The 24,576-nt window shown below is 37.0% G+C and overlaps 2 protein-coding genes across 13 annotated transcripts; one reads left to right on the top strand and one right to left on the bottom strand.

Annotated features, from left to right (window-relative positions):
• The first annotated feature begins 30 nt into the window (after positions 1-30).
• On the top strand, positions 31-19,932 carry LOC140976976 (UBP1-associated protein 2C-like). Of its 10 annotated transcripts, XR_012175359.1 has the most exons (5): positions 16,322-16,584; positions 17,284-17,422; positions 17,502-18,106; positions 18,953-19,202; positions 19,294-19,932. XR_012175359.1 is itself a non-coding variant. In XM_073441478.1 (2 exons), exon 1 carries the CDS (start codon positions 170-172, stop codon positions 1,613-1,615), a length of 1,446 nt encoding a protein of 481 aa, XP_073297579.1. In that variant the 5' UTR covers positions 31-169; the 3' UTR covers position 1,616; positions 14,491-14,905. The 10 variants fall into 10 exon arrangements, 5 of the variants coding, with proteins under 5 accessions (XP_073297579.1, XP_073297589.1, XP_073297598.1 ...); XR_012175360.1 differs by lacking the exon at positions 17,284-17,422; XR_012175355.1 differs by lacking the exons at positions 16,322-16,584; positions 18,953-19,202; positions 19,294-19,932 and adding an exon at positions 31-1,616 and having other exon boundaries at positions 17,502-17,648.
• LOC140976962 (transcription factor GTE4-like) lies at positions 19,583-24,175 on the bottom strand. 3 transcript variants are annotated; one of them, XM_073441446.1, is made up of 5 exons: positions 21,477-24,175; positions 21,315-21,360; positions 21,078-21,185; positions 20,551-20,627; positions 19,583-20,070 (listed from the first exon to the last, which is right to left on the bottom strand). In XM_073441446.1, exons 1-4 carry the CDS (start codon positions 23,715-23,717, stop codon positions 20,566-20,568), a joined length of 2,457 nt encoding a protein of 818 aa, XP_073297547.1. In that variant the 5' UTR covers positions 23,718-24,175; the 3' UTR covers positions 19,583-20,070; positions 20,551-20,565. The 3 variants fall into 3 exon arrangements, with proteins under 3 accessions (XP_073297547.1, XP_073297531.1, XP_073297540.1); XM_073441430.1 differs by having other exon boundaries at positions 21,078-21,191; positions 21,477-24,174; XM_073441439.1 differs by having other exon boundaries at positions 19,583-20,052; positions 21,078-21,191; positions 21,477-24,174.
• Between the last annotated feature and the right edge of the window lie 401 nt (positions 24,176-24,576).

Below are 24,576 nucleotides of genomic sequence, written 5' to 3'. Positions count from 1 at the left end.
TGTACATTATTTATTTATTAAATAAACAAGGCGATACCATTGGACACCGATAAGTGGGCCCACTGAGGCAAGCCTAAAATCCCCACAGCGTGAATTACAGCGGCGCAACCGTCTAAATATTCTGGCCACTGCACAGCTTCACCAAAGATTAGGGTTTTCTTCGTGCGAAATGGACCCAATTAAGAAGCGCAAAATCGATGATAACGGTATCGTTGGGGCGGATGCCGACTCCTTCAGCCCTCTCATGCTTACCCTCGACGATGCCCGCAAAATGCTTGAGCCCTTCACACACGAGGTTTTGTTGGAAATTGTCCAAAAAGCCATACTCCGCCACCCTGACGTTCTTGATGCCGTGCGATCCATCGCTGACCGCGACACCACCCAGCGCAAGCTCTTCATCCGCGGCCTCGGCTGGGAAACCACCACCGAAAAGCTCCGCTCCCTCTTCTCATCCTATGGAGAGTTGGATGAGGCTGTGGTTATCCTCGACAAGGTCACCGGTAAGTCAAAAGGATATGGTTTTGTCACTTTTAAACACATTGATGGAGCCATGATGGCTTTGAAGGAACCTAGTAAGAAAATAGATGGTAGGATGACTGTTACGCAGCTTGCGGCTGCTGGCAATCCTGCCACCGGAGGTCCGGGAATGGCTGGCGGTGTTGGAGGAATGATTAGTCCAGCAGATGTCTCTACGAGGAAGATTTATGTGGCCAATGTGCCATATGACATGATGGCTGAGAGACTTCTTCAACATTTTTCCATGTATGGGGAGATCGAGGAGGGCCCTTTGGGCTACGATAAGGTGACAGGGAAGTCCAAGGGATTTGCTTTGTTTGTTTATAAAACTGCTGATGCTGCTAAGGCCTCTTTGGTGGATCCGATAAAGAATATTGATGGGCATCAGTTAAATTGTAAACTGGCAATTGATGGGAAAAGAATGAAGCCCTCTGGGGTTGGCGTTCCAGGGCCCATGGGAGTGCAGGGAGTTAATCAGGGGAATGGAAACGGAATTGGGGCCACTGTTCCGGGTGGCCAATATGGTGGAGCAGGTGGGGTTGGTGGACAATATGGTGGTTTTTCTAGTGGGTTGAGCGTAGGTGCAGTGGGTCCAGGTTCTTCGGCTATTGGATCTCAAGCTGCAGGGTCAAATTTGGGAGGGGGTGCTGGGTTTGGGTCTGGGCTTGGTGGGCCTTATCCTGGTGGCTCTCATTTTGGCGGACCTGCTGGAGCTGGGTATGGTGGATTGGAAGGTGCTGGTGCAGGGTTGGGTGGTGCTGGTGCTGCATTAGTTGGGCCTGGAAGTGGATATGGTGGTGCTGGAGCAAGATTGGGTGGTGTAGGCTCTGGATTGGGTAGTGCTGGTGGCGGAAATGGTGGAGCTGCTGGTGGATTTGTTGGTGCAGGCGGAGCAATGGGTGGTGCGGGTCGAGGGTCATCCTTTTATGGTTTGCCTCCTGGCTCTGGTGGGACGGGTTCTGGAGATTATCTGCAGAGTGCACATTACAGCTTGTCTTCCAGTGGATATCAAAGCCAACAGAATCAACCAGCAGGGGCATCTTCAGGACCTAGAGCTCCTCCTGGAGGAGTCTACCAGGGGATGCACCCTTACTATTGAGGTAATTGCCATTGTTTATTTTTGTATGCTTTCGTTGATATAGTTTTTCTGACTTGTCTGCCTGCGCATGCTGCGACTGTGTGATTGATAAATTTTCGGTTTGGCCGCTCTTCTTGATTTATTTACGTTTTGTTGCTTTTGGGTATTTGCGGTTATACGATTGAAATGTTTTCTGACTGATTGTTTTAATCCTTAACGATTTTTTGTGTTCTGAAATTTTTTTATTTGCATGTGGGTGCTACTCTTTTCTTTGAGACCTTTTATTTTCTGGGTTCCCAATTGAAGTGTAACTTTGTTTGACATTAAACGCTCTAGATATGATTTTGGCATCTATAATTGCCATGTATCTTGCTGTGTAGAGCAGTAAAAGGCATCAATATTAAACATTGTTTTTTATTTGTGGTTGTGTTTCTTCAGAATTGCAATTTTATGTCTAAATGAAAATTTGAGTGCTTGCTTTTGTTTCTTGTTGCCTGCCTTTTCAACTTGCTGCATATCAATGCTATTTTTCTGCGGTTTAATTCCTTTGTCATTGCAATGTATTTGCTAGACCAACTTTGTGCTAGAGTTGTTGATTTTATCAAATGAAATTCATTTTTTTCCTTGCTTCTGTCCTTTCCAATGGTGTTATTTAGCTATGTCTGATTTTCTAGGTGTTGACTGATTGAGATTAACGTTTTCTTGTACATTTATGAATGAGTGGATGGAACCATAACGATACTAGTAAATGAATCTGGAGAATGCTATTAAGTAATTTGAAGTTGTATGACCTGATAAAAGCTAAGAATAAAACTTGGCCTTCAGATCTTTAAATTTTTGCCATGTATTTAATTTTTATATATTGAAGAAACTCATACCTTAGCACCTAGTTTGGTGTGTAGCCTCGTTGAGCAGTGATAAAGCAATTTCCATCTAGAGATGTGTGGTAAATATTGAATAATATTTTGTTAATTGAGATGTTTGTCTATAGAGTTGCTTCACTTTCTTTGTACCCATGGCATGTTCATTTCTTTTGATTGGTAGGCGCCTCTTAGTGTGGACCGTATCTCTTTCTACAAGCTGTCTCACATAAGTACTATTGTCTGATTTTTGTTTGAAGAATGTGAAATGAGCATTCTTCTTATGGGAACTGTTTTAGCAATTGGCTAGTGTTTTTTAAATGTTTACCTTAAAAGAAGGATTTCAAACTGCTGAGAGGTATGGTCTACTGTTTTATTCCTGGCAAAGTTTTTTTGGATGTTATCATCAAACAAGGAGGATAGAACTAACAGGATGCTACACTTTTGAGCTATGTATGCATTTCTGTTATTTTCCCAGCGAATTTTTCATGATAAAGATTAGATGTTAGGCAGTTGTATCTATTTGTCTATTCTTTTCCTCCTTGGCACAACGAGGCTTGCTGCTTCGATACTGTTGTCCGATACTTGATTCTTTACCTGATTGAAAGTGGATGCCCTATAAAGTATGAGATCATGGTTGTCAAGGGCGCAAGGTGCACCGAGGCGGCACAAAGGCCTTGGAGCCTGAGGCACAAGGCAAGACGCGCGCCTTACTGAAGCAAGACACACATTTTTTAAAATGTATATATATATTTATCTTAGAATAAATATATTAAAATATGAAATAATTAAGTCACAATGTCACACAAACAAAAAATAATTAATAAGTTTACAGTAATTAGTAACATGATTAAAATTCTTCAATCATTTAAATCAAGTTCATCTCCTTTCATCGAATCATCAGTGTCTCCAGAACTTTCGGACTTATATTTTTCTTGATCTTCATCACTTTATTGATAACATCAATTTCTTCTTTTTCTTCATCCAAAAGATGTGAAGCCGATCTTTTTTTTGTTGTTTTGGATTTAGATGCCCTTATCTCATTTGAAGAAGAAGAAGCACGAGATCTAAAACTATAAATCTGTTCACCAACCCCAGACGCACGACCTACATCACCCCATGTCAAATCATCATCCCCAAAGACTAGATTATTTTCTTCATTGTCCAATCCTCTCATCAACCATTCATTGATATCGTCGATATCATCCAATGAAATATGATCAATTTTGTCACGCAAATCATATCGAATTTTCAGTGCCCTGTTATATTCAATGAAGACCAGATCATTCAAACGAAGCTGTTAAAATTTTAAAAATGAAGCTGCAAAAATTTTAAAATAAATTCATTCTTATGAATTGTTCGTAATAATAATAAATAATAATAATAATAATAATAATAATAATAATAATATGTCAAGACTCAAGAGTCAACTATTAAATGTTAGAATTTAAATACTTACATGCTGAAACATACTCCAGTTCTGCTCACAATCAGAAGCACTGCACGTAAGGTTGAGAGTTCTCACAACAAAATCTTGCAATTGTGGGGTCGTATAATCATAAGCCAACCACCATTCAGCTGTCAAATAAGATATCCAAAATTTTCAAATTCAAATACTTTTAAGTTTTCAACAATATGTTATGATCTTGAAACAAAAAGCAATAATTACTTGGTGGTAATTTATTTCTATGTCTAATGGCATAGAACCGCCAAAAAGCCCATCAACGCTGTTATATTTGAGGGTTGATATGAGACTTTATCTTGAAGGTCAATATCTTCACGCATCTTTTCAACATACTCGTACAACCCTTTCATAACTTCATGCTTCAACATCCTTTTCTATCTCAAGATTTGCATAAAAGAATTTCGGGTTCAAAAAGTAATCAGCTGCATGCAAAGGCTTATGAAGTTTATCCGTCATCCTTTTATCAATGCTTTCAAAAATCCTTTGGTACTTCTCTTCGTTGTTGTTGAAAACCAAAGCAATAGCCTCCTTAGCTCGACCCATTGCCTCGTATATTTACCCCATTGAAGGTTTTTTTTACCATCAATTAATCGAAGCACTTTAAAAATTGGGCTACCAACTTTAATGTCATAAACAACATGATTCCAAAATGAAGGCATGAATATAATCTCTGTTGCACGTTTGCCTTCTGCCTCTTTCGCAAATCGACTTGTGTTCCACTTTTCTGAATTGAACTTATTTCTTAAATTCACCTTCTGTTTTTGAAACCTCTTCAATGTCAAAAAAGCAGCAAAACGAGTTTTCCTAGCCCTGACCATTTCTTTTAACTCGTGAATTCTTTGACCATGTTCAAGACTTGTTGCCTATTATATATATACAACCATTCACCATCATGTCCCTCTCATAAACGTTATTCAGTACTGGAATTTTGAATAAATCTTTAAGCATTAAATCAAACAATGGAATTCACATGTAGTCCGGAATATATGTGGAAATCTTAACATCAAATGTTTTCTGCATATTAAAGATATATGTTATTATTATTAAGTAATAAATCTAATACTTATTAGAAAGTAACCACTTGAATTCACATTTCATACTTGCTGCAGAGACATTATCTGTAACCTCTTGAACAATATTCTTTGGACCAATTTGATCAACATACTTTTCAAGTGAGTCAAACAACTTGATACCTGTATGAGAAAAGCCGGAGGTATCCACAGATTCCAGAAATACTATCTCTCTTGGATTGTTCACCCAAAAATCAATCAAAGTTCTATTTTTTCCATCATTCCATCCATCATCCATTGATGAACATCCATACTGCCTCAAACTCTTTCAATTTTTTTTGTACTTTGTATTTCTTTATTTAACTAAGTTACCCTAACTTTATGGTAATTTGGGTGTTTCCAAATCATGAGGACAGTAAGATGCAACACTATAAAATTCCTTAAAGCTATCATACTTTACAGGGTTGAACGAAATACCTGCATCGTTCATCCATTTGGCAAAATATTGCACTACAAAGTCTTTTTTCTGCTTTCATCGTATTTCTAAATCTTTTGCTCTTTTTTGCTTTCCTTAATTCACAACTTGATCCATGTTATTTACAAAGTAATAATCAAGTGGACCAACAGTATTTTTGTCTTTTGACTTGAGCAACATGGGGATGGCGGTGGAACGCGCTATTGAACTTGGCATTGGTTGTTTCCCTTTTCGAGAGATTGGACACCATCTTCCAAAATTTCCAATTGCTCAGCAAAGTCATCCAATTAGAATTCATGTCCATTTGATGCTTGACTTCTTTTTTTTACATGTAAACTTGAATTTTAGTTCTAACGTACTCAGGCATTTTGGGCATGCTTTGGTATTTCAATGGCTTCCAGCAAGATGTTGCTTGAGACGAAAAATTCTTCTCTTGAGAGTTTTGCCACAAAAAACACATTGCACGAAATTAGTGATTTTTGGATTGATTAATTTCCCATAGTTCCAGGCAAGATTTTTTCGATCTTCCAAATTTTCAGAAGTCGACATTAATCTGGAGAAATAATTGCGACCATGAATATGTATATTATATAAGTAATTCTGTATATATAATAACATAAATTAATAAGCCATGCAGAAACCAAAGAAAAACATTACATGATTAAAATTTAAAATTGAAGTAAAACTAGAGTAAAATTTGCATCCATGAAATATGAATATCCATGATTCCATGTACTTGAAATAAATTAATAAGCAGAAAATAATACCTAAAAATATCTTACTTGATTATTTGGAGCCTTCACTGCTTGCTGTCTTCTGCTTCCTATTCGTTACTGTTCAGCGCTCTCTTCTCGATGTCTTCTGCTTCTTGTTCGTTCCTCTCTTCTTCTGATTCTATGTTGGGTTGCTAGGGTTTGGGTTTGGGTTTGAGTTTGGGTTTGGGCTTTTTGTTTTAAACAAGTAGTTAAAAAAAATTCACTTAGGAGCGTTTTAAGCACTCTTGAGTGAACTTGCGCGCCTGGGCTCGCCTTAGTGAATCGCTGCGCTTGGGATGACCCCGGGCTCAGGGGCTCGCCTTTGACAAATTATGCGTCAGATATTCAAAATTGTGGTTGATAGGACATCTGCATGTTTTTGTACTTGCTGTATCCGAACATAAACTCGGTAGACCTTGTTTTATTAAAATTCTTGTAGTGTCAGAAAAAAATGCAAACAAAATATTACTACTTTGAACAACTACTTAGCTGCAGTTTCCAAAACATAAAAAAATGGTCCATCGTGTTATATCCCTATCTTTCTGAAAAGCAAACAAGATGTTACTAATATGGACGGCTACTTGGCTGCAGTTTCCAAAACATAAAAGGAATGTTACATAATTATATATCACTATCTTTCTTACATCAGATGTGCTCATATCAGCTAGAGAATCACGTTCCTTTTATCTGGTGACTTGGACTTTTATTCATAATCTCCTAGGAACAACTAAATCATGCCAATTATTCAACAAAAATATAGTCTCAGCCTCTCGGGTGTTTATTTCCAGGCTTGAAACAATTATTGTTTTACCTTTCATCCATTTTTTGGCTTGCCTTTTTCTTTTGGTACATTTCTAAATAATTTTTTGTAAAATTCTTTTGCAAATCTAATTTTTAAAATGATGAAACAAGCCATTTTTTCCTTTCCCTGTTTTTGGTTTGGAAGTGATTTGGCTGTTTATTGTTTTACATGTTCTCTTTGTTAGCCTGAAATCTATTTTACCTTGTAAAATGTGGAATGATTTTCAGTTGTGATGGATGTTTGATTCAGGTTAATGACCGGCTTGTTGGTGCAGTTGCCTTAATGGTTCTGGTGATTTCATGCGGACAATGTGAACTCTGGCTTGATGATTTTGATTTGCTGTGTATTTGGTGTCTTCTTCACTTCATCTACGCTTTTGATGTGGTCCTTTCTGATTTCTCCTAGTTATTTTAAATTAGTGTACTGATCTGGAAATTTCAAAAATAGACCAAAAAAAGGAAAGATAATGTGTGGTGTGTATCTTTACGAGGAGCCCACAATACCTTAGCATTTTCATGTATTAAAATAATATCCTCTTTGTTCGTCTTTTTCTTTATTGTTTTCTCTTCTGCTTCTTTCTCATGGTTATTTACAGTTGTCTATGCTTTTAATATGATGCAGTTAATCATACATTTTTTATATTTATAACTTGAAAGGCAAAAGTCAATCTTCCAAAACCAAGAATTTTGATGTCTTTGGTTTAACTCCCACCTAAAGGTTTTGGGATTTAGGGGTTTTAGTTAATTGTGAATTATGCACCTGATTAGCAAACCCAATGGTGTAACAATTAGGTTTTATAATTCTTGTATACCTGCACTTGTCCTTCTATTGATTCAATTGAAATAAAGCAGTATGATCTGTATTCTCTTTGCATCATTTTATAGTGTCTCTCTGATATGCAACAGAGCCATATTGTTTAAACTCTTTGCTCATTTATGTTTTTCCCCTTAGTATACACCTGTTTTCTGCCCTTTTTGGGGTGAGGAGCACTTTAGACTGGCAGGATCTTGAAATGGAAAATGATTTTGATACCAAGATTTGGCTTTAGTTAGAATGTCATTCTGCTATCATCTTCAATTTTTTTTTAGTTGGTTCCAACAAATTGTTCGGAAATTCTATTGATTCAATTGAAATAAAGCAGTATGATGTGTATTCTCTTTGCATCATTTTATAGCGTCTCTCTGTACATGCAACAGAGCCATATTGTTCTAACTCTTTGATGATTTATGTTTTTCTCCTCAGTAGACGCCTGCTTTTCGCCCTTATAGGGGTGAGGAGCACTTTAGGTTGGCAGGCTCTTAATATGGAAAATGATTATGGTACCAAAATTTGGCTTTAGTTAGAATGTCATTCTGCTATCATCTTCAATTTCTTTAGTGTCGGTTCCAACTTCCAATTGTTCAGAAATTTGTGCATGTAGAGCAGAATACATGCTTGCCAGCTGAATCTCATACTATTGGTGAGAGTAACTTTGGTTTTTCAATCAAAAGAAAAAATTGATGCCATGTGGTTGTGCTTTCAAAAAAATTTATTCAAATTTTTGAAGTGGTTTATGAAAGTTGTTTTCGCAATTATGTTCGGTAAAAAGATCATGGGAAGATACTATGTTTGGTATTTGAAAGTGATCTTGGAAGTCTGTTGATAAATAGCCTAAGATTGGCACGTGGGGATCATTGTACTCAATTGCTTGCAGCTTTGATTCCTTTGATTAATGGTTATTGGCTAGGGGGATGAAATATTTTTGCTTTTTGTTTTTGGTTTATCGATGTAATTTTGTTGTATATATGATATTTGCTTCTTTGAAGCTTTTATTATAAATAGTATGATGTTTATCAAGTATTGAACTTTTAGTCGAAAGTGGTCCTTGATTAAATATTAATAAAGCGGAGCCTATTTACTAGAAAATGGTTGTATCATATAATTATATGCCAGAATTCTCTTGATAAGTTTGATACCTTGGATTTATTATTATTATTTCCTTAACAATCTTGCAGCTGTAATTGTGTGTTTATTACTGCATTTTTATGTATGGATCATGTTGCTTTCCGCATTTTATAATTGCAACGTGGAATTTTTTTGATGTGTTGTGTTTGAGTTTTTATTCCGTTTTTATTAGTTCTCATTTGTGGTGATGATGCACTCTAGCCTGTCCATATGGAAGGAGATGAGGTGATGCAATGCTTGTATAAGTTTTGTACTTTTGTAATATGTTTCGTCTATATTTGGAACTTATGATAATTCCTAGTGTAAAAGCTATACTTGTTACTAGTAGTAAATTATATTAAATGCTTATCTATTAAAGCGCAAGGCATACTAAGTCACAACGGTCTCCTAAGCTCCGTGTAGACATATAAAGGTTTTAGACATGATAAGCTAGAAGTTTGATATTTGAAGGAAATTTTGTTAGATGTTATAATTATGTAGTATGTGATATACGAACTATTAAACAACAAACAAATGTTAATTAGTTTGTAAGCCAAAACAAACTACTATTTGATCTTAAGATTCACGATCACCATGAATGTGCCTGAAGAATGTCTTGAGCTTCTCAGGAAGACCAAGGCACATGCACCGCGATGGTGAAACAGGCACGAGCTTTCAATTAACATGGTTTCATGCTCTTGCAACAACCATTAATCATTAGAAAAAGCCTTTGCCTTCGCTATTCTAAATAACAGCTAGGCATCATACTTGCTGTTAAAATAATTGCGAAGATATATAATAACAAGAATTTTGTTTTTATCAAGAAGCACTAGTTCGTAATTTAATAATAATAAGTAATGATGTCGAGTGGTAATTGGTGCTAACACAGACAATGTTTCCAAAAATGCTGCGATGAAGTTAAATTAATATTTTCATACCTGTAACTTTAACCGTTGAAATAAATGATGAGGAATCTCATGTATAGATACTTGTTCAATTAGATTCATGTGGCTTCTGATACCATAGCCTTACTCTAATTTAAAGGGCATTCATCATTTGAGACTGTAGGATTGATAATATACAATATGAGGTGTAATTTGTTTTATTTTTTGCATCCATTTTAAGTGACTATTGACTGTTTACTTCAATTTCCAGTATATTGGCTCCTGGTTATAATGTTTTATCGCCCCTCTTTTGCTGTTCAAGAAGGAAAAAATCGAATTTTGTTATTTACATTGGGAGGGGTTGTCAAAAGTCTTGAAGGTAATGGGAAAAGGTGTTTGACGTATAAAAGAGGGGTTCTCAAAAGTCTTGAAGGTAATGAAAAAAGATGTTTTACGTATAAAATTTGGCTTGGCACATATTCCAATCGTCTCTCTCTGATAGGTCCTTGAATTATGTGGAGTGAAATTGTGTCCATATTCTTGATTTTTAGGTCCAACTAAAGGTTTGAAAGAGTGGATATCTTAGTACTTGGTTGTATTCAGATAGCTTGTCCAATTACTTGCTGCTGAGTGTGGATATTTCATGTTATGGTAAATTTGGAGCGTGGGAGAATGTTGTAATCGATTATAATACTCGGATTATAATTCTGGTCTATTTTTGTTACGAATCTCAAACCCAGAAGTGGTTCCGTGATTCATCGAATATGTTACCTAGTTTCATGATGATACCATCATCTAAGTTCTATTACCAGCTTTGGGCTTTCTGATTATCGTTTAAGAGAAAGTTAATCAAAATTTGTGGAAGGCTTATTTTTAGGCTTATTTTGAGGGAAGAGTCCAACATGCCTAGCCGGTTATCAGATGGGGGAATGATTGTGGTTACTGGATAGAACGGTTGTGTTGCTATGTCACCCCTGAAAGTTACCTTGTGGTTTTGTTAGGTTGTTTACTGAGCGATAAACCACAGTTCTCGAGATGTAGCATTTGTTTGGTGTAATGGCTGGTGGTCATAGTTGTAGCAACACTCAGTTTAACGCACATCTGGAATTCCTTGAAACGGTTTTAGACTTTTAGTTATAGTTTGAGGTGTTGTGTTCTGTAAGGATTCCTTTGCCAAATCTTGAAAGTTTCTTGTCACACTTTTTTTTGGGGTTCAAGAACTGACTGATGAAAGGTTATAGTTACAGTGTAAACATGTCACTCGAGTTCTAATATTTGATATGATTGGTTACAAGTTTTGGAGTATTGGTAACAACTTTTGGAGTGATGGCGTTCCATCAGTGCTTGTGATGGGCAATAAATACAGCATGGATAAGTGTAATTGTGCTCTTTGATTTCATGTAGACGCTTGACTTAAAAGATTATATTTGAATTTTAGCATCAGTGAATTTAGCTGAGTTTAAAATATTTGAATTTGATAGTTAGTATCATGGTGACTGATATTATTGGTTTTATCATAGGCTGGAAAATTGTCATCTCTAACCTTTGGCCTATTATTTATTATTCGATAGGTTGAGAAAAAGACCTTCCCTTGTAAAATCTTGAAGGTTCAATTGATTGTAGGCTTTTTTATTATTGTTTTATATAGACATACTCCACATTACTAAAAATGTATTTGATTTTGGAACAAGAAATTATAGTAATAATTCTCCCTGGTACTCGCTTTCAGCTTTTTGGAACGTGACGTAGTGATTTGGTTGACATGAAAATTTAGTCTCATGCAGTGCTCTTACAACTTAACAATGATTAAATATCTCAAACTTTTCATTTAAGATGGAAAATCGCCTTCCAAGATTTTGATTATTTGATTCTGAAAATGGAAATGATCATATATGGGTTTCGAGTAAAGAACTTTTTCGAACCAAAGTTCAAGTCGAGCAACGCATATGTTCTTATACACGTGCCTAGTGGATTAACGTGAAATGGTAATAATTTCCGATAACTATTATTTTGCATTAAATATATGAATCGGATGATAAGAAATATAATAATTAAATTGAATAGTAATTAACATAGTCGAATAAATCGTTTTTTTTTTCTTTTCAAATTAATATGTGAAGTAATACCATTAACTACAATGATTTTTACATCATATTTTTCCCTATGAGGTACATTTTATGATATATATTTTTCGAAACTTTTGAAAGAATGTCGAAAGGGTGATTTTATTACACATTCAGTTAAAATAATATGGAAGAATCTAAATGTCACATATGCCTTCTATTTTCTTTGAATTGCGAAATAATATTTTACGATATATCAAATTTAAAACTTTATTAATCGTTAACTTTGTTGAAATAAAATGTATTTTAGTAATTTGAAAATTGAGAAGATGACACTGTGATAATGAGTATGCGTGAGAGAGAGGATTTTTGTTTATTAATATAGTCATCTCTATATTTTATGTATATTATTTGAGTCAGATCAAATATTGTCTTTAGAATCTCCAAAATATCTCTATTTTTTTTTTTGGACTCTTTGTTTATTTTATTTTTATTTTGAAAATCTAAAAAACTTAATAAAAATAATAAAATTTTAATATTTGAATTTTAATTTTAAATGTTTTTAAACAAATGTATTTATTTAAAAAAATTGATTGAACATGCGCATGTACTTCGTGCACACCGGGCTAGTGAAAATTCATATATGGAATAATAATAATAATGTGAGAGTTCATTTTTCCTTGTCAAATTGAATCAAAGAGGCGCCTGTGGTGTGGTGTACTAGCTTTCTTACGTTATTTTTCATGTGGGTTTTTTAGTATCTTGCATCACTTGACTTGGTACAGTCATTTCTATCAAGACGTCTACCGCAAGATAACATCATCTGATTCTTATGAATTTTTCGAACATTTGATGGCTTGACTCATGTGTCAACGTTGCGTTGATTGTTTTGCCGATATCCATCAATATATAGAATTGATTAAAAAAAATCTTAGATTTAATTAATTATCATTTATTGGACGTTGTTATATTTGGGGAGTATGATGATAGTAACGAAACTAAAAGTTTCCTGCTTTCTGTTCAGATGGTTGCTCCGGTTGTTATTCATGTTCTGTCTTCTTGTTGGAATTGTTTTTAACAACATGTCTTTTCCTATGGATTTGAAGAATAAAAGGTAAATCCCGGGTTGGGTACAAATGCCACCAGTTTGAATCCATTAGCCCGGAGATTGATGCACAAGTTGTTGCCTTCATCTTTGTCTCTCAAGGCATTGAGCTTCTGCTTGAGTAACGTGAAAGTAATAGTAAAAGAATATGTGAATTTTGGGCAGCAACGCCTACGTAACCATGAAGGGTTTCGGTTGCATAAGATAGATGATGGTTATTTTTTGTGTGGAGGGCATAATCGTTAATCCCTGAAATAGAAGATCCTTGAATCGCTATTTTGACCTTTTCACATAGTATCTATGCCAAGTTAAGTTTGAATATACTGATTGCCTCTTCAAGTACTTACGAGAAGTCAAAACTAGCGGTCTTATTTTGCATTTGATAATGTGATGACATTCATTGTGAGAGTAGATTCTGTTTTACAGCTCTGAAATGCTAAAAGGCAGCATTTGAAAAATAAAAAATAAAAAATAAAAATTGGGATTAGAGAGCAGAAACAGATGCCTCGACTTTGAATCTTTGAAACAGTGCTCTATCTTTGTGCACAATAGTCCTGTAAAAGGATTGCATACAAAATTTCATTCCATGTACCAGGAACCGCAGGTAAGCACCAGTGAATGCAATCAGCAAAGTTCTTTGGATCAGATCTCTGTTCTCTGGTCAAGAGTTTCCCTTTCCTTTCGCAAAAAACGGGTTTTGGAAAACTATTTTTCTCATACTCGGATAAGGTTCTTAACTTAAATTAAAGCAGTTGACGATCTCTTGTTCGCTATACGTACTGAAAGAAAAGAACAACAGAAAGTTGTAGCCAAATAGATCTTTCTTGAATAAAGGAGAGTAGTAAGAAAGGCAGAAAGACTCCTTTCATCACCCATCTTGGCATTTCTCAGCCGCGAAAGCTCTCTCTTACTTAATTAGTCTTTTGCTGTAAGTATGACAACCTTTCTAAATTCTGCAACTGTGTATTGTTTAACACTCTTACTTTAACATTTAGCTGACTTATAAAATCTTGTAATGTTCACATAATGTCAAGACTTGATCCCGTTCCCTGGTATGAACTTTCTGTGGGATGTGTCTCGTTGAAGCAGTTTCCGTCTGTTCCAGGCTTCCACTCCCAACTCCTGCGCATGAATTTAATTTGTAACAATTTTTTGTTTGATGTAATTAAATTGTTTATAATTGCCGTGCTCCCGTTATGTTACTGTACTTCATCGCCAAAAATTATAATCTACGTTCTTTGTTATGGTCCCTATTGTACGATGGCGAAAAACTTATGTCAGAGACATTGTCATAAAGAAGATCTTCTGAGTTACAGGATTAATATTGGTTTCGATCCAATTTGCCCATTTTTCCAGCGCCAATCTGTATGCGGTGGTAAAGTTGAATTCATGGAGCTTATCAGTTGATCCATACCAGTAAAACAAGTGCTAAATCAAGGAGAACCATCTTGAGGCAGTCTCAAGACTGTATATATCGTTTTCAATCCCAGATATTTGCAGGACATGGAACAGTGAAATATAAGAGCTGAAATTCTTACGTTTCGATGATCACAGGTTTGTACATCCACCAAACATAACTCTCGAAAATCAAAATGTCAACTGCACTCCACTCCACTCCACTCTTTGCTATGATTAGCCACTGAATCCAGCTTCAACAAATCGTTTCGATACAGTGTGATTTGTTGCATTGTCTGATATGGATTCTATTATGAAGGGTGCCCAGTAGTACTCAATGGATGCATTGAAATGTTGAAATTTGGTTTGCAGTTTGAAATAAGAGTGTTCTTCAAACTAAAGTGAAGCTCCGAGACACATGTACTAACACAAGCATGTAAACGACAGCCATGCATTTAGGGTGGAGTGAGACTAGGGTTCAATTGAAACTAGCGGCTCGCTTCGGCTTGTTTTGAAAAACTTAAGATATATTTATGAAATGATTGATTTCTGGTTTTTATTAAATTACTCTTCCTCGCAAGATTTAGAAAAAATCATCAGTTTTGACAGACTTATTAAAGACTTGAGATGTGCACTTTCGTCACTTCAATCTGTTTGCTTGACCTTCAGCAACCCATTCATTTGAGTTGAGTCCACGCATGTGACTAACCATGCAACCGACTAACACAACTTTGGACAGTGCACAACTCGAGCTCGACTCCACTTCTTATAGTATGGTAATTATATGTACTTTGGATGTTCGACTAGAAATGATTTGGGAAGACAAATGAATACCTCGACTTCAAAAACTTTCCTTGGAGGTATCCTTTGTAGAGATCTCTTTCCATCAGAAGGAATTGCAGATTGTACCAAACAAACCATGGACTCGAACATCCCTCGTTATATTGCATCTCCCACAAACACAAGTCTTTTGTCCCTCAACACCTCCATTAACTTCAAGCCATCAAATCTGGTCATATTGTCGAACAAAATCTCATTTAATAGTTGTATATAGTCACCAGTAATCCGATATTTCGTTCACTCGTGTTTGTAAGTTTCCCTTGGCAGATTGCAGGCATTTGGCTGCCACCTCCGATTCTGATACAAAGAGTCGGGCCTTCCATTTTTAACACAAGTAGTTTGTTTAACCAGAAAGGGGCATTTCTCTTCTCCATAAAGAGGATAACTTGCATTGTCCTAGATCCACCTACCTTCAAATACGTTGCATCCATCTTCAATCATTTCTTCATCAGAAACTTCATTGGGAATTCTAGCTGTTTTATAATCTCTCCACCCAAGATTGTTCCTTAAACCATCCAAGACAACTCAGACTGCCCTTAGTGTGAGGACTGGCACCAATGCTAGACGGAAGATGGGGTGGAGCCGCCGTCTCATCATGGTCAGAGTTCCAGTGGAGGAGGGCAGTGTATTGGTAACGATGGTGGTTTTGGGATGTTAATGTTTCTCTAGTATTAAATTTATGTTACCTTGGCTTTCAAGCATCCATATTGTACATAACTTGCAACTACTGGTTGGTGAGTGCAAAAGGTTTGGTGCATGTAAGTTTTAACAAAACTGATCAAAAGTTGATTCCTCTTGTAAAAATATTGAATTCGATAATGATATATTCACGTCTTTTTTAAATATTTCCTTAATTTAACTTCATTCATTATTAATCAAAAGAGTAGGTCTCTTGTGAGACGGTGACACGAATCTTTATCTGTGAGACAGGTCAATCGTACCGATATTCACCATAAAAAGTAATACACTTAGCATAAAAAGTAATACTTTTACATGGATGACCTAAATAAAAGATCATTCTCACAAAATACACCCGTGAGACCGTCTCATATAAGCTTTTGCCAATAAAAAAAGCCATAACCAAAAACCAAATTATTTATTCATATGTATTATTATTATTATTATTATTATTATGTGATGTAAATATAAATCGATCAGCCGTATTCCACGACGAAAAACCGTTTCCCCCTTGACATAATATTAATCAATCAACTGGGATTTCTCCGGAGGAGTTCCAGCTCCGTATCAGGTACTTCTCTCTACCTATCGCCGCGCGCTTCAAATTGAAGGGAGCCGCCGGCGGGATTGACCAGCCGCTTCAGTACTCATGGAGTTGAATCTTCTTGTCTCCCCGGGCTTCCGCTAAATGATGTCGCGAGTTCCCCAGGCGTCGTAGCTGACACCAGATCGAAGGTCTCACGTGCTTTCTTTCTTTGTTTTTTTTTTTTTTTTTATAACTTTTTCCCTATTTCGGTGTTGAATTCTTTTTATTTCAATAATTTACGTGTTATTGTTTGGTGTTTAACTAGGGTTTTGACGTTTTTATTCATGTTTGTATCTCTAGTTTGATTCGATGATTTTGGATTTATGTTTTATGATTTTAGTTTTATTTGAAAATGAGGCTGTCGTCCCCTCAATTAGTTTATGTGCAGCGTCCTTTGTTTTTTTCAATTTCGTGTTAGGGTAGGTAAACCATATCTAGACTTGCAAATACTCATTTTCATCTATTAATCATCGATTGCAGACTTGTAGTTGAAGCATAATTAAGGCCAAAAAGATGTTTTGAGGAAGCCTGAAGCGTCTCCCATTATTTTTAATTCAAATTTCGTGCATGTTACCTCGGATCAATGTTGTTTCTGGAAACTGTGAGAGAAAATTCAGCATCTGCTAGAATTTCAATATCAGTTGTATCTTTTCATATAGTTGAGTCTTTCTTGCTTCTCGAGTTCTTAGTCAATTGGTAATTACGTGTTTCATGCAATTGAACTATGTTAGGTATTGTTTTTAGGTTTTCCGTATGTATATTTGATTTCACAAAAACTCCTATAAAACCTTCTCACATAAGACTTATTCATTTGAGTTGTGGGTGTGTATTAATTTACGTATTGGTAGCTGGCCATGCTTCATAAGAGCAGCTAGGCAGGCTCCGGAGGGTCCACGCAGATTCATAATTCCGGCTGGTGTACCCCAAAATCGTAGCATGACTGGTGCTGGCCTCTTAGGTTAACGCTGTAATTGACATTGCCCCAAAGTAATTCCTGACTTTTTTTGCTGTGGATTTTCTTTTCTTCTGAAAGTTCATAAAATAACGAGTGCGTCAACATAATCAGGAACCCTGTGAACTTCATAGTCCCACTTGCTGTTGAGGTGTTCAAGAGCAAAGGAATATATGATGGGAAGAAACTGGTCGGTGTGACCACTCTAGACATGGTCAGGGCTTGATGTGTTGTGGGGGCAAGCTAAAGTCGGTGTGGCAGGTGGGGAAGAACTGTTTATGCTCTCATTTGATTGTGATTAAGCGTTTTTAGATTTGTTTTTTCCCTGCACTTGTTTTCTTTTTGGAAGATGCGAATGTACCTGTAGTTGGTGATCATACTTTCCACTAGATTTTTCCCATTTCAGAACACATCCAGATATGGGCATCTATTAGTGTAGACCCGATGAAGGTAAAAATTACATGTGTTTTGACAATAGAAAACACCGAGAGCAAATTTATCAGATAAAGACATCAAAGCTCTAACAAAAGGAAAGCAAGATGGTGGGACAGTAGTTGTTGAAACCAAGGCTGGAAATGGTTCTTCTACACTTTATATGGTCCAAGTCCAAGAGAAAATTTATCATATGGAAGCATGAAAGCTCTAACAAAACGAACACAAGATGGTGTGGCACAAGTTGTTGAAGCCAAGGCTGGAAAGGGTTCAGCCACACTTCAATCGTGTGAGTTTTTCTTTTACAATTGCGGTTAGACTTTTGACTTTTGCTATCTTGATGCATGATGTTGAAGTCTTTAATTGACGTATGTTGGCTTGAGCTTCAAAGTCTCATTTATAATCTGACACCAACTAGAAGCAATCGAATATAGGAATCTCTGCCTCTTATTTTACAAATAATTGTTCCATTTGAGCTCTTATTACTTAGTGCAATTCAATGGCTTCATTTTGAGATGTCTACTGTGCCCTATTGATCTTCAGAAAATATTTTGGTTGGCATTGTTTTATATTGCTAAATACCGCCATCTATGGTCTTTTGAAGACGATAAATTAATTGGAGGAAGGTGTTTACGACATTACTATCATTTGCGAATAGCTACAGAGAGAATATGCAACACCAGGTGAATTTCAGGCATTCATTGGTGTGGGGACCCACACACAAATATGTCTAGGTGATTTTCACTAGTGTAGCAAAGAATCCATCCAGAGGCCACACTGGCTGATGCTTGAAAACTGAAAAGGTGGCTACCGGAGTACTGGATGTAGAATTTTCGTTTGTACAATCGACTATGATTGAGCTACCTTTCTTTGTACCCAACATGAGTTGGGAAAAAAAGCAATTTTACCCCTCTGTTAACGACAATGTTTTTAGTTAGTATGCCGTTGCTGTTGGTTTCTATTCATGGAAACAATGAATTCGATTCAAATATGAGGATATAAACAAATCTCATAATGGAACGAAACCGTTCCACACATGGTAGTCTGTATGCTATCGAGAACTGGTTCTGAATACATGGTTATTAACTGGTTCAGATTACATGGTTATTAATTTCATAACTTTGCATCCACAGGTGAAACTGGGAATTCAGGTCGGGGACGAGGTCCGTGGTTTATACTTGAGCAACAAGTACTGTAATCTCCAAAATTGGTGTTAAAATGTTTGCTTGCGAAGGGTGTCAAGTTTATTAGCTCAATTGCGAAGGTGTCAGTTTTGACCGAAGCTCTTGAAGCTGGAGCCGATGGGCGAATCCTTTTGCTTCAGAAGAGGTTAAGACCTTCAATTGGTTTAAGCTCAAAATGCTTGACATTGAATAATGCCAGGTGCACAATCTGGTTGAATACCAGAAAATGCGTTTTTTATTCTAAATTTAAATATGAGTCTTGACTTGTGAAAATGTTTGTTAACGCCTAGGAGCGGGCTGAAAATCCAATTGAAAGGTGGTGGCAAACTCGACATCACTTTAACGGCCTCCTATGTTATTCAGAGCCTACTTCTAGCTTACATACCATACCAATCCAAACTGAGGGCAATGCTAGTTTTTGAAGTATGATTGATTAGCTACGCTACCTAACCACTTAAACTCAGTTGAGTTGAGTAGCCAACCGTAAATTCAAATTCAAATTCAAATTCAACCCGTGTGTATTTTGAAAAGATCAAATTAAGTATACGTGCTCTCCTAGTTGACTCTTCTGTCCAGCCATAATTTCCAATTCCTCTATACCAAATTCAACCGCAAAGAAATACTAGTGACATGGCACGAATTAGAAGCTCTGTACACGCTACAATTCTGACATCAGGTAGAGTATGATACAATGCCTACTTCAACAAAGGATACAACTTTCGAACACCTACCAGTTAATTGGCACGTTCAATAATTAGGTCTTTGGCTCCAACGACATGAAAGCCTTCTGCAAACGATGACAAATATCCTACCATAAGATTTTGATCATCTAGAATTGGTGTCGATTACATCAGAACTCACAGCCACGACCTTCTCCGTGTACCAACCATTGTCACCGATCAAAATTACACATAAGATAAAAAGAAAGCTCCTTCGTAATGGACCTGTGACAAAGCATCAAATTTAAAGGTATACACTTGCGTCTAAGCCAGGCAGCATCTTGCACTGTCCTGAAGCCACTGATTGCACACAGATGCGCTGCTGATGCACTGCAATAATATGACGTGCTGTGAAACAATGAATTGTGTTGATCATATTAGCGAGACCGAGCCAATACAAGATTTAAACAAAAACCATTAAAAGCTACCAACTAAAAGTTTTGAAACTGGAGCACAGCACATCTTTCGAAGTGATGCAATGACGTGTTTCAGATTTTCTTAACAAATAAGTGAATACCTTAAATAAAAACTAAAAGGCAGGGCGATAATTCCTCCGAAACAAGAAAACAAATTCTCATATGATTAAGTGACAGAAACAAGACCAACTGCGAACATGGAAACATTGTGAATAATATTCATTACTGTTCAGCTAAACGCAAAGTTAACACAGCTACAACCACAAAATTGGTCATAAATATTCAAATAAAAGAGAAACGTAGCAAAACTGTAAAATGGATCAGCCAAAACTGATACAATACAAGATTATTTCAAAAACAAAAAAGGAGGCATGTGAAAGTTCAATCAACAGTGGAAAGATCTATCCAATACCTTTATCAAATCCATTCATGTCTTAGGTGAATTGCCTTCATCAGATCCATCTGAAGAGGAGCTATCGCTATCAGAATCTGTGTTAAATTCAAAGGTAAGGTAAGACAAAACCATAACTATTAGGATAAAGCACACTTAAAATTGCAACACAGGGCAGCGCTATCTTCAAAATAGGCGTGAGAATTTTTCAATAGCTTTGGGGTGGTAAAGTCAATTCAATAATATATATGTCAAGATAAAGTGCACTTTTGACTCGTGGAACCCAAGCACCCATAGTTTTCTCCGGATAGGTACAAACTCAATACCATGAATTTGCTAAAGAACTGCATACGACAACAAAGATACCTTTAAATACATTCAACATCTAAAAGATAGACGAAAAAAATTTTATTTTCTGCACAACCACATACTAGATATACTCGGAACCTCAGTCAAATTTTTAATCTCTGCACGACAATACACTAGCTATAGTTGGAACCTTGGAGAAAGATTAAATGGACTGAAGCAATGTATAGTGTGATAATTACCGCTTGAAGATGATCCAGAATCACTGCTGGAACTACTCGAACTGCTGGACCTACTAGCACTATTTTCCTTGGTTTCACCTTCAGCAGCCAGAGGTGCTGAACTCTTATCTAAAACTTTAAAGAACAGAATCCATAAGTCAGATCACAGTTCTGAGTACAACCCAGTTCACATAAAAAAAAAAAAAAAAAAAAAAAAAAAGCAATATGGAACATAGAATCCAAGAATACAATTTATACCTGCTCCATTTCCAATTTGAACATCTGCTGATGCTGGTGCAGTGTTCTGTAACATGGTGAAAAAATTCATTACATTATGGATCTTGATAAGTATTACAGAAATGGCACTGAATTCCAAAGACCTGATAACCAAAAAAAGTACAAGACAGTCCCAGCTCCTACCGTCAGTGCAAGTCTTTGATTAGCCACCATTCTAGCTTGCCGAGCTAGTTCAGCTTTTCTTTTGTATTTGCTCAAGCTCTTTTTGTAATTAGTAACAAACCTATCAAGTTCCCATAGTGTTTCGGTATCAACTCGGTCAATGTCGACCTCAATCTCATCATCTTTTTGAGAAAGAGCAGTGCTCCTCCTCTTAATGATCTGAACAATGGCATCAAGCTTTTCAGCAGGCAAGCTTTGAAGATTTGTACTTAGTTTTTGCTTCTCATCATAAGTCATGTCCCTTTTATCGGGATCTTTAGCTTTAGGTTTCTTTGGAGCAGGGGTTCTGCCAATAAACGGTCTCTGAATTATGGGATCAACAGCCATAGGTGTTGCGATCAAATCTGGTCTATCCAAAGTTCTCACGTGTCCATCAGGAGCATATGGAGTTGGAGTAGCAACAGGTGCTGGGGCATAGGAAGGAACCAGTGCAGGAAAAGGAGGAGCAGCAGAGCCCAGGGCTGAAGCTGGGGCAAAATGACACTGCGGGGTGACCTTTCGAAACGTGGGAGTGGGCAACCCTGCATCCAGATACATCTGATATTTCCAATAAGGATTATACTCGGTTTCTAAAATCTGCCACCGCTCTTCAAAAATCTGAGACAATTGCTCAGCCATAAAGTGGACATCCTGCCCCTTGGGATTATATGTCATGGCATTGCGAAAAACAAGTCTCACATCCTCTGCGAACTCCCTAGGAGACTTGTACCATTTTTGTGACAGTCTAGTTTTGATTGTGCCCAAATCCATTGGATGCTTAATGACATCATGGTAATCATGCAAACCCAGCGCCTTGGCATTCACAGGTTCATTAAAAACCCAACCATGATTGTGCTTCATCAATCGCTGAAGTAGGCTGCTACAGCTCTTGATTGCTCTCTTATCAAAGCCAAAACCAAAGCCAAATGCATATTCTGATTCTCGTCTGTGTTTCCTCCCTTTATTTGTCTTCAACCTTCTATTACTTTCAGGAGGCAGTCTGTCCTTTGCCAAAAGAAACTCTGATTTTCTGTAGAACTGATTAGCCTTTGGAGTTCTTTTCTCCTTCTCAACAAATTCACCAGGCCTCTGATTGTTTTCCATCACTGCAACACTGAGCTGCCTACTATAAGGCCTCACTTCTAAATTCCGTGCTGCACCCACTTCAGAACTCATTCGTGCTAATCCTACAGGTCTAGTTTCCAAATTTGCGATTGAACCTAAATTTGAATTGACTCTCAACAACACCCTCCGGTCGACCAAATTGTTCCGGGCATGCTGAGATTGGAAATTACCAAACCCACCAACACTACCAACCTCAGAACTATCATAATTATTAATATTTCTAATATTACTATCACTGATCGGAGTATTAAAAGAAGAAATTTGAATCTCCTTGGTTTCAAGCTCTTTAATTAGTCTCCTAACCTGATCAAGCTCACACTCAAGCCTCTTCCTAAGCTCCTCAATTTCATTCTTTGGAGTTGCTTTAGATAAATTAAATCTAATCCTATCCTCAATGGTGGATATCACCAATGATTTAACATTTCCATTGCCAACCGCAGTCCAATTGTCACTCGGAACTTGAATTGGGACTGGCATTAACCCTCCATCGCCCTGCAGATCATTCCTGACAGGAAGTTCGGAGGTCTCAACTTCTCTGGCATTCGATAAATCATTCTCACTTGACAATGGTGAAGCTATCCTCAAGTTCAGAGCTCCATTCCCATTTGTCTTGAGCAGCTTATCTGTACTGTGGATGGGAGATGGTTTTTTAGAATTCTGGGTCGCGTCGCTTGAAGGAAGTGGGGAATTTTCAAGCCTCTGAAGCTCAGTATCTTGACGTGCACCACCTTCTTGCACTCTTTGCTGTGATGGATTCACATCCTCAGCTGTCACTATGGCTTCAACTGACACTGGCACTGGCACATCATCACAGGATGGATTCTCAATGGGAACAGTTGATGAATCTGGAATGCCAGGTTCGGTTTGGCAAGGTGAGGCAGAGACGGGGTTAGTGAGATCCGCAGATGGGTTCGGGGAAATCTCGTTCCCTGTGTCAGCGGGCACAGAGGTTGTTGCGGCAGAACCACTATCGTCAACAGTTTCCTGGACTTTCTTGCGGATTCTTCGAGTATAGACTTTACTATGTGGCGTCCATCGAATCCTCCCTCTCGAATTCAAATCATCAATAGAATCATCCCCAATACTCCCCGAAGCCATACATATAATCACCGGTAAACGATTAAAAACCCTAATTTAACTATAATCAACCTTAAGAACTGAAAAAACCGATTTGGAAGAACCTAGGGTTTAAAAACCCTAGAAACAGACGAAAAGCACCCAAACGAAGGCGTATCAACACATATAATTCATAAAGACCAAAAAAAACCCACCTCAATACACGAATTTGAACAGACGAACACAAATCCGATTTTCACAATACAAAACGAAAATCCAATCCAGGAAAAAAGAAGAACAAGAGATCCGAAGAGGGCATATTGATACTAGTAAATAATTAAGGTAAAATTCCAAAGAAACACAGAGGAATAAATGAATCGAGAATTTAGGGTTTGAGGATGCGAAAGAAGAAGAGGAGGCGGGGGCGTCTTCTGTTCTTCGATCCGAAAACACTACGAACTTTCTCTCTCTAAAATAAACATTAGCTTCTCTCTCTAAATGCCTGGTATTTTTATAGTTGGTGCTTTAAATCTCACGCGCTGGTTGACTAATGGAACCAAAGGCGGCGAGGGGCTGCCACGTCATCAACAAGTGACAGATTTGCTGACGAGCCCAACGGGAATATGTTTGGTTCGCGTGCAAACTCACGCGCTATGCCGCGTAGTGGGATCTGGTACCACGTGTGGATTCATTTTCATTTTTGGGTACAGAATATTTCTTTACAGCAAAACACTGTTTATGGGCGTATATTTAGCAATTAAATAAATAAATAATTTCAGGTTAAAAAATATTGTTGAAATATGAAATGTTTTAAGTTTTGGTAATGATCAAAATAAATGAGTTGTTTTAAGTTCAATTGTCGTATTTATTTATTTATAAGTTTCTAGTCGTTTGATAACTC

Source organism: Primulina huaijiensis, chromosome 1 (genome assembly GCF_012295235.1).
Source record: "Primulina huaijiensis isolate GDHJ02 chromosome 1, ASM1229523v2, whole genome shotgun sequence".
Taxonomy (NCBI): Eukaryota; Viridiplantae; Streptophyta; class Magnoliopsida; order Lamiales; family Gesneriaceae; genus Primulina; species Primulina huaijiensis.
The sequence above is the reverse complement of the archived record's forward strand: the minus strand, read 5'-3'. Positions and strand labels throughout refer to the sequence as shown.

Excerpts from the sequence above, each read along its gene's own strand:
- LOC140976976 (XM_073441478.1), top strand. The coding sequence starts at position 170 with ATGGACCCAATTAAGAAGCGCAAAATCGATGATAACGGTATCGTTGGG.
- LOC140976962 (XM_073441430.1), bottom strand. The coding sequence starts at position 23,717 with ATGGCTTCGGGGAGTATTGGGGATGATTCTATTGATGATTTGAATTCG. Across the intron at positions 21,192-21,314 it reads TCAAATTGGAAATGGAGCAG|TTTTAGATAAGAGTTCAGCA; the intron begins GTATAAATTGTA and ends TGTTCTTTAAAG. Across the intron at positions 20,628-21,077 it reads TTCTGGATCATCTTCAAGCG|ATTCTGATAGCGATAGCTCC; the intron begins GTAATTATCACA and ends AATTTAACACAG.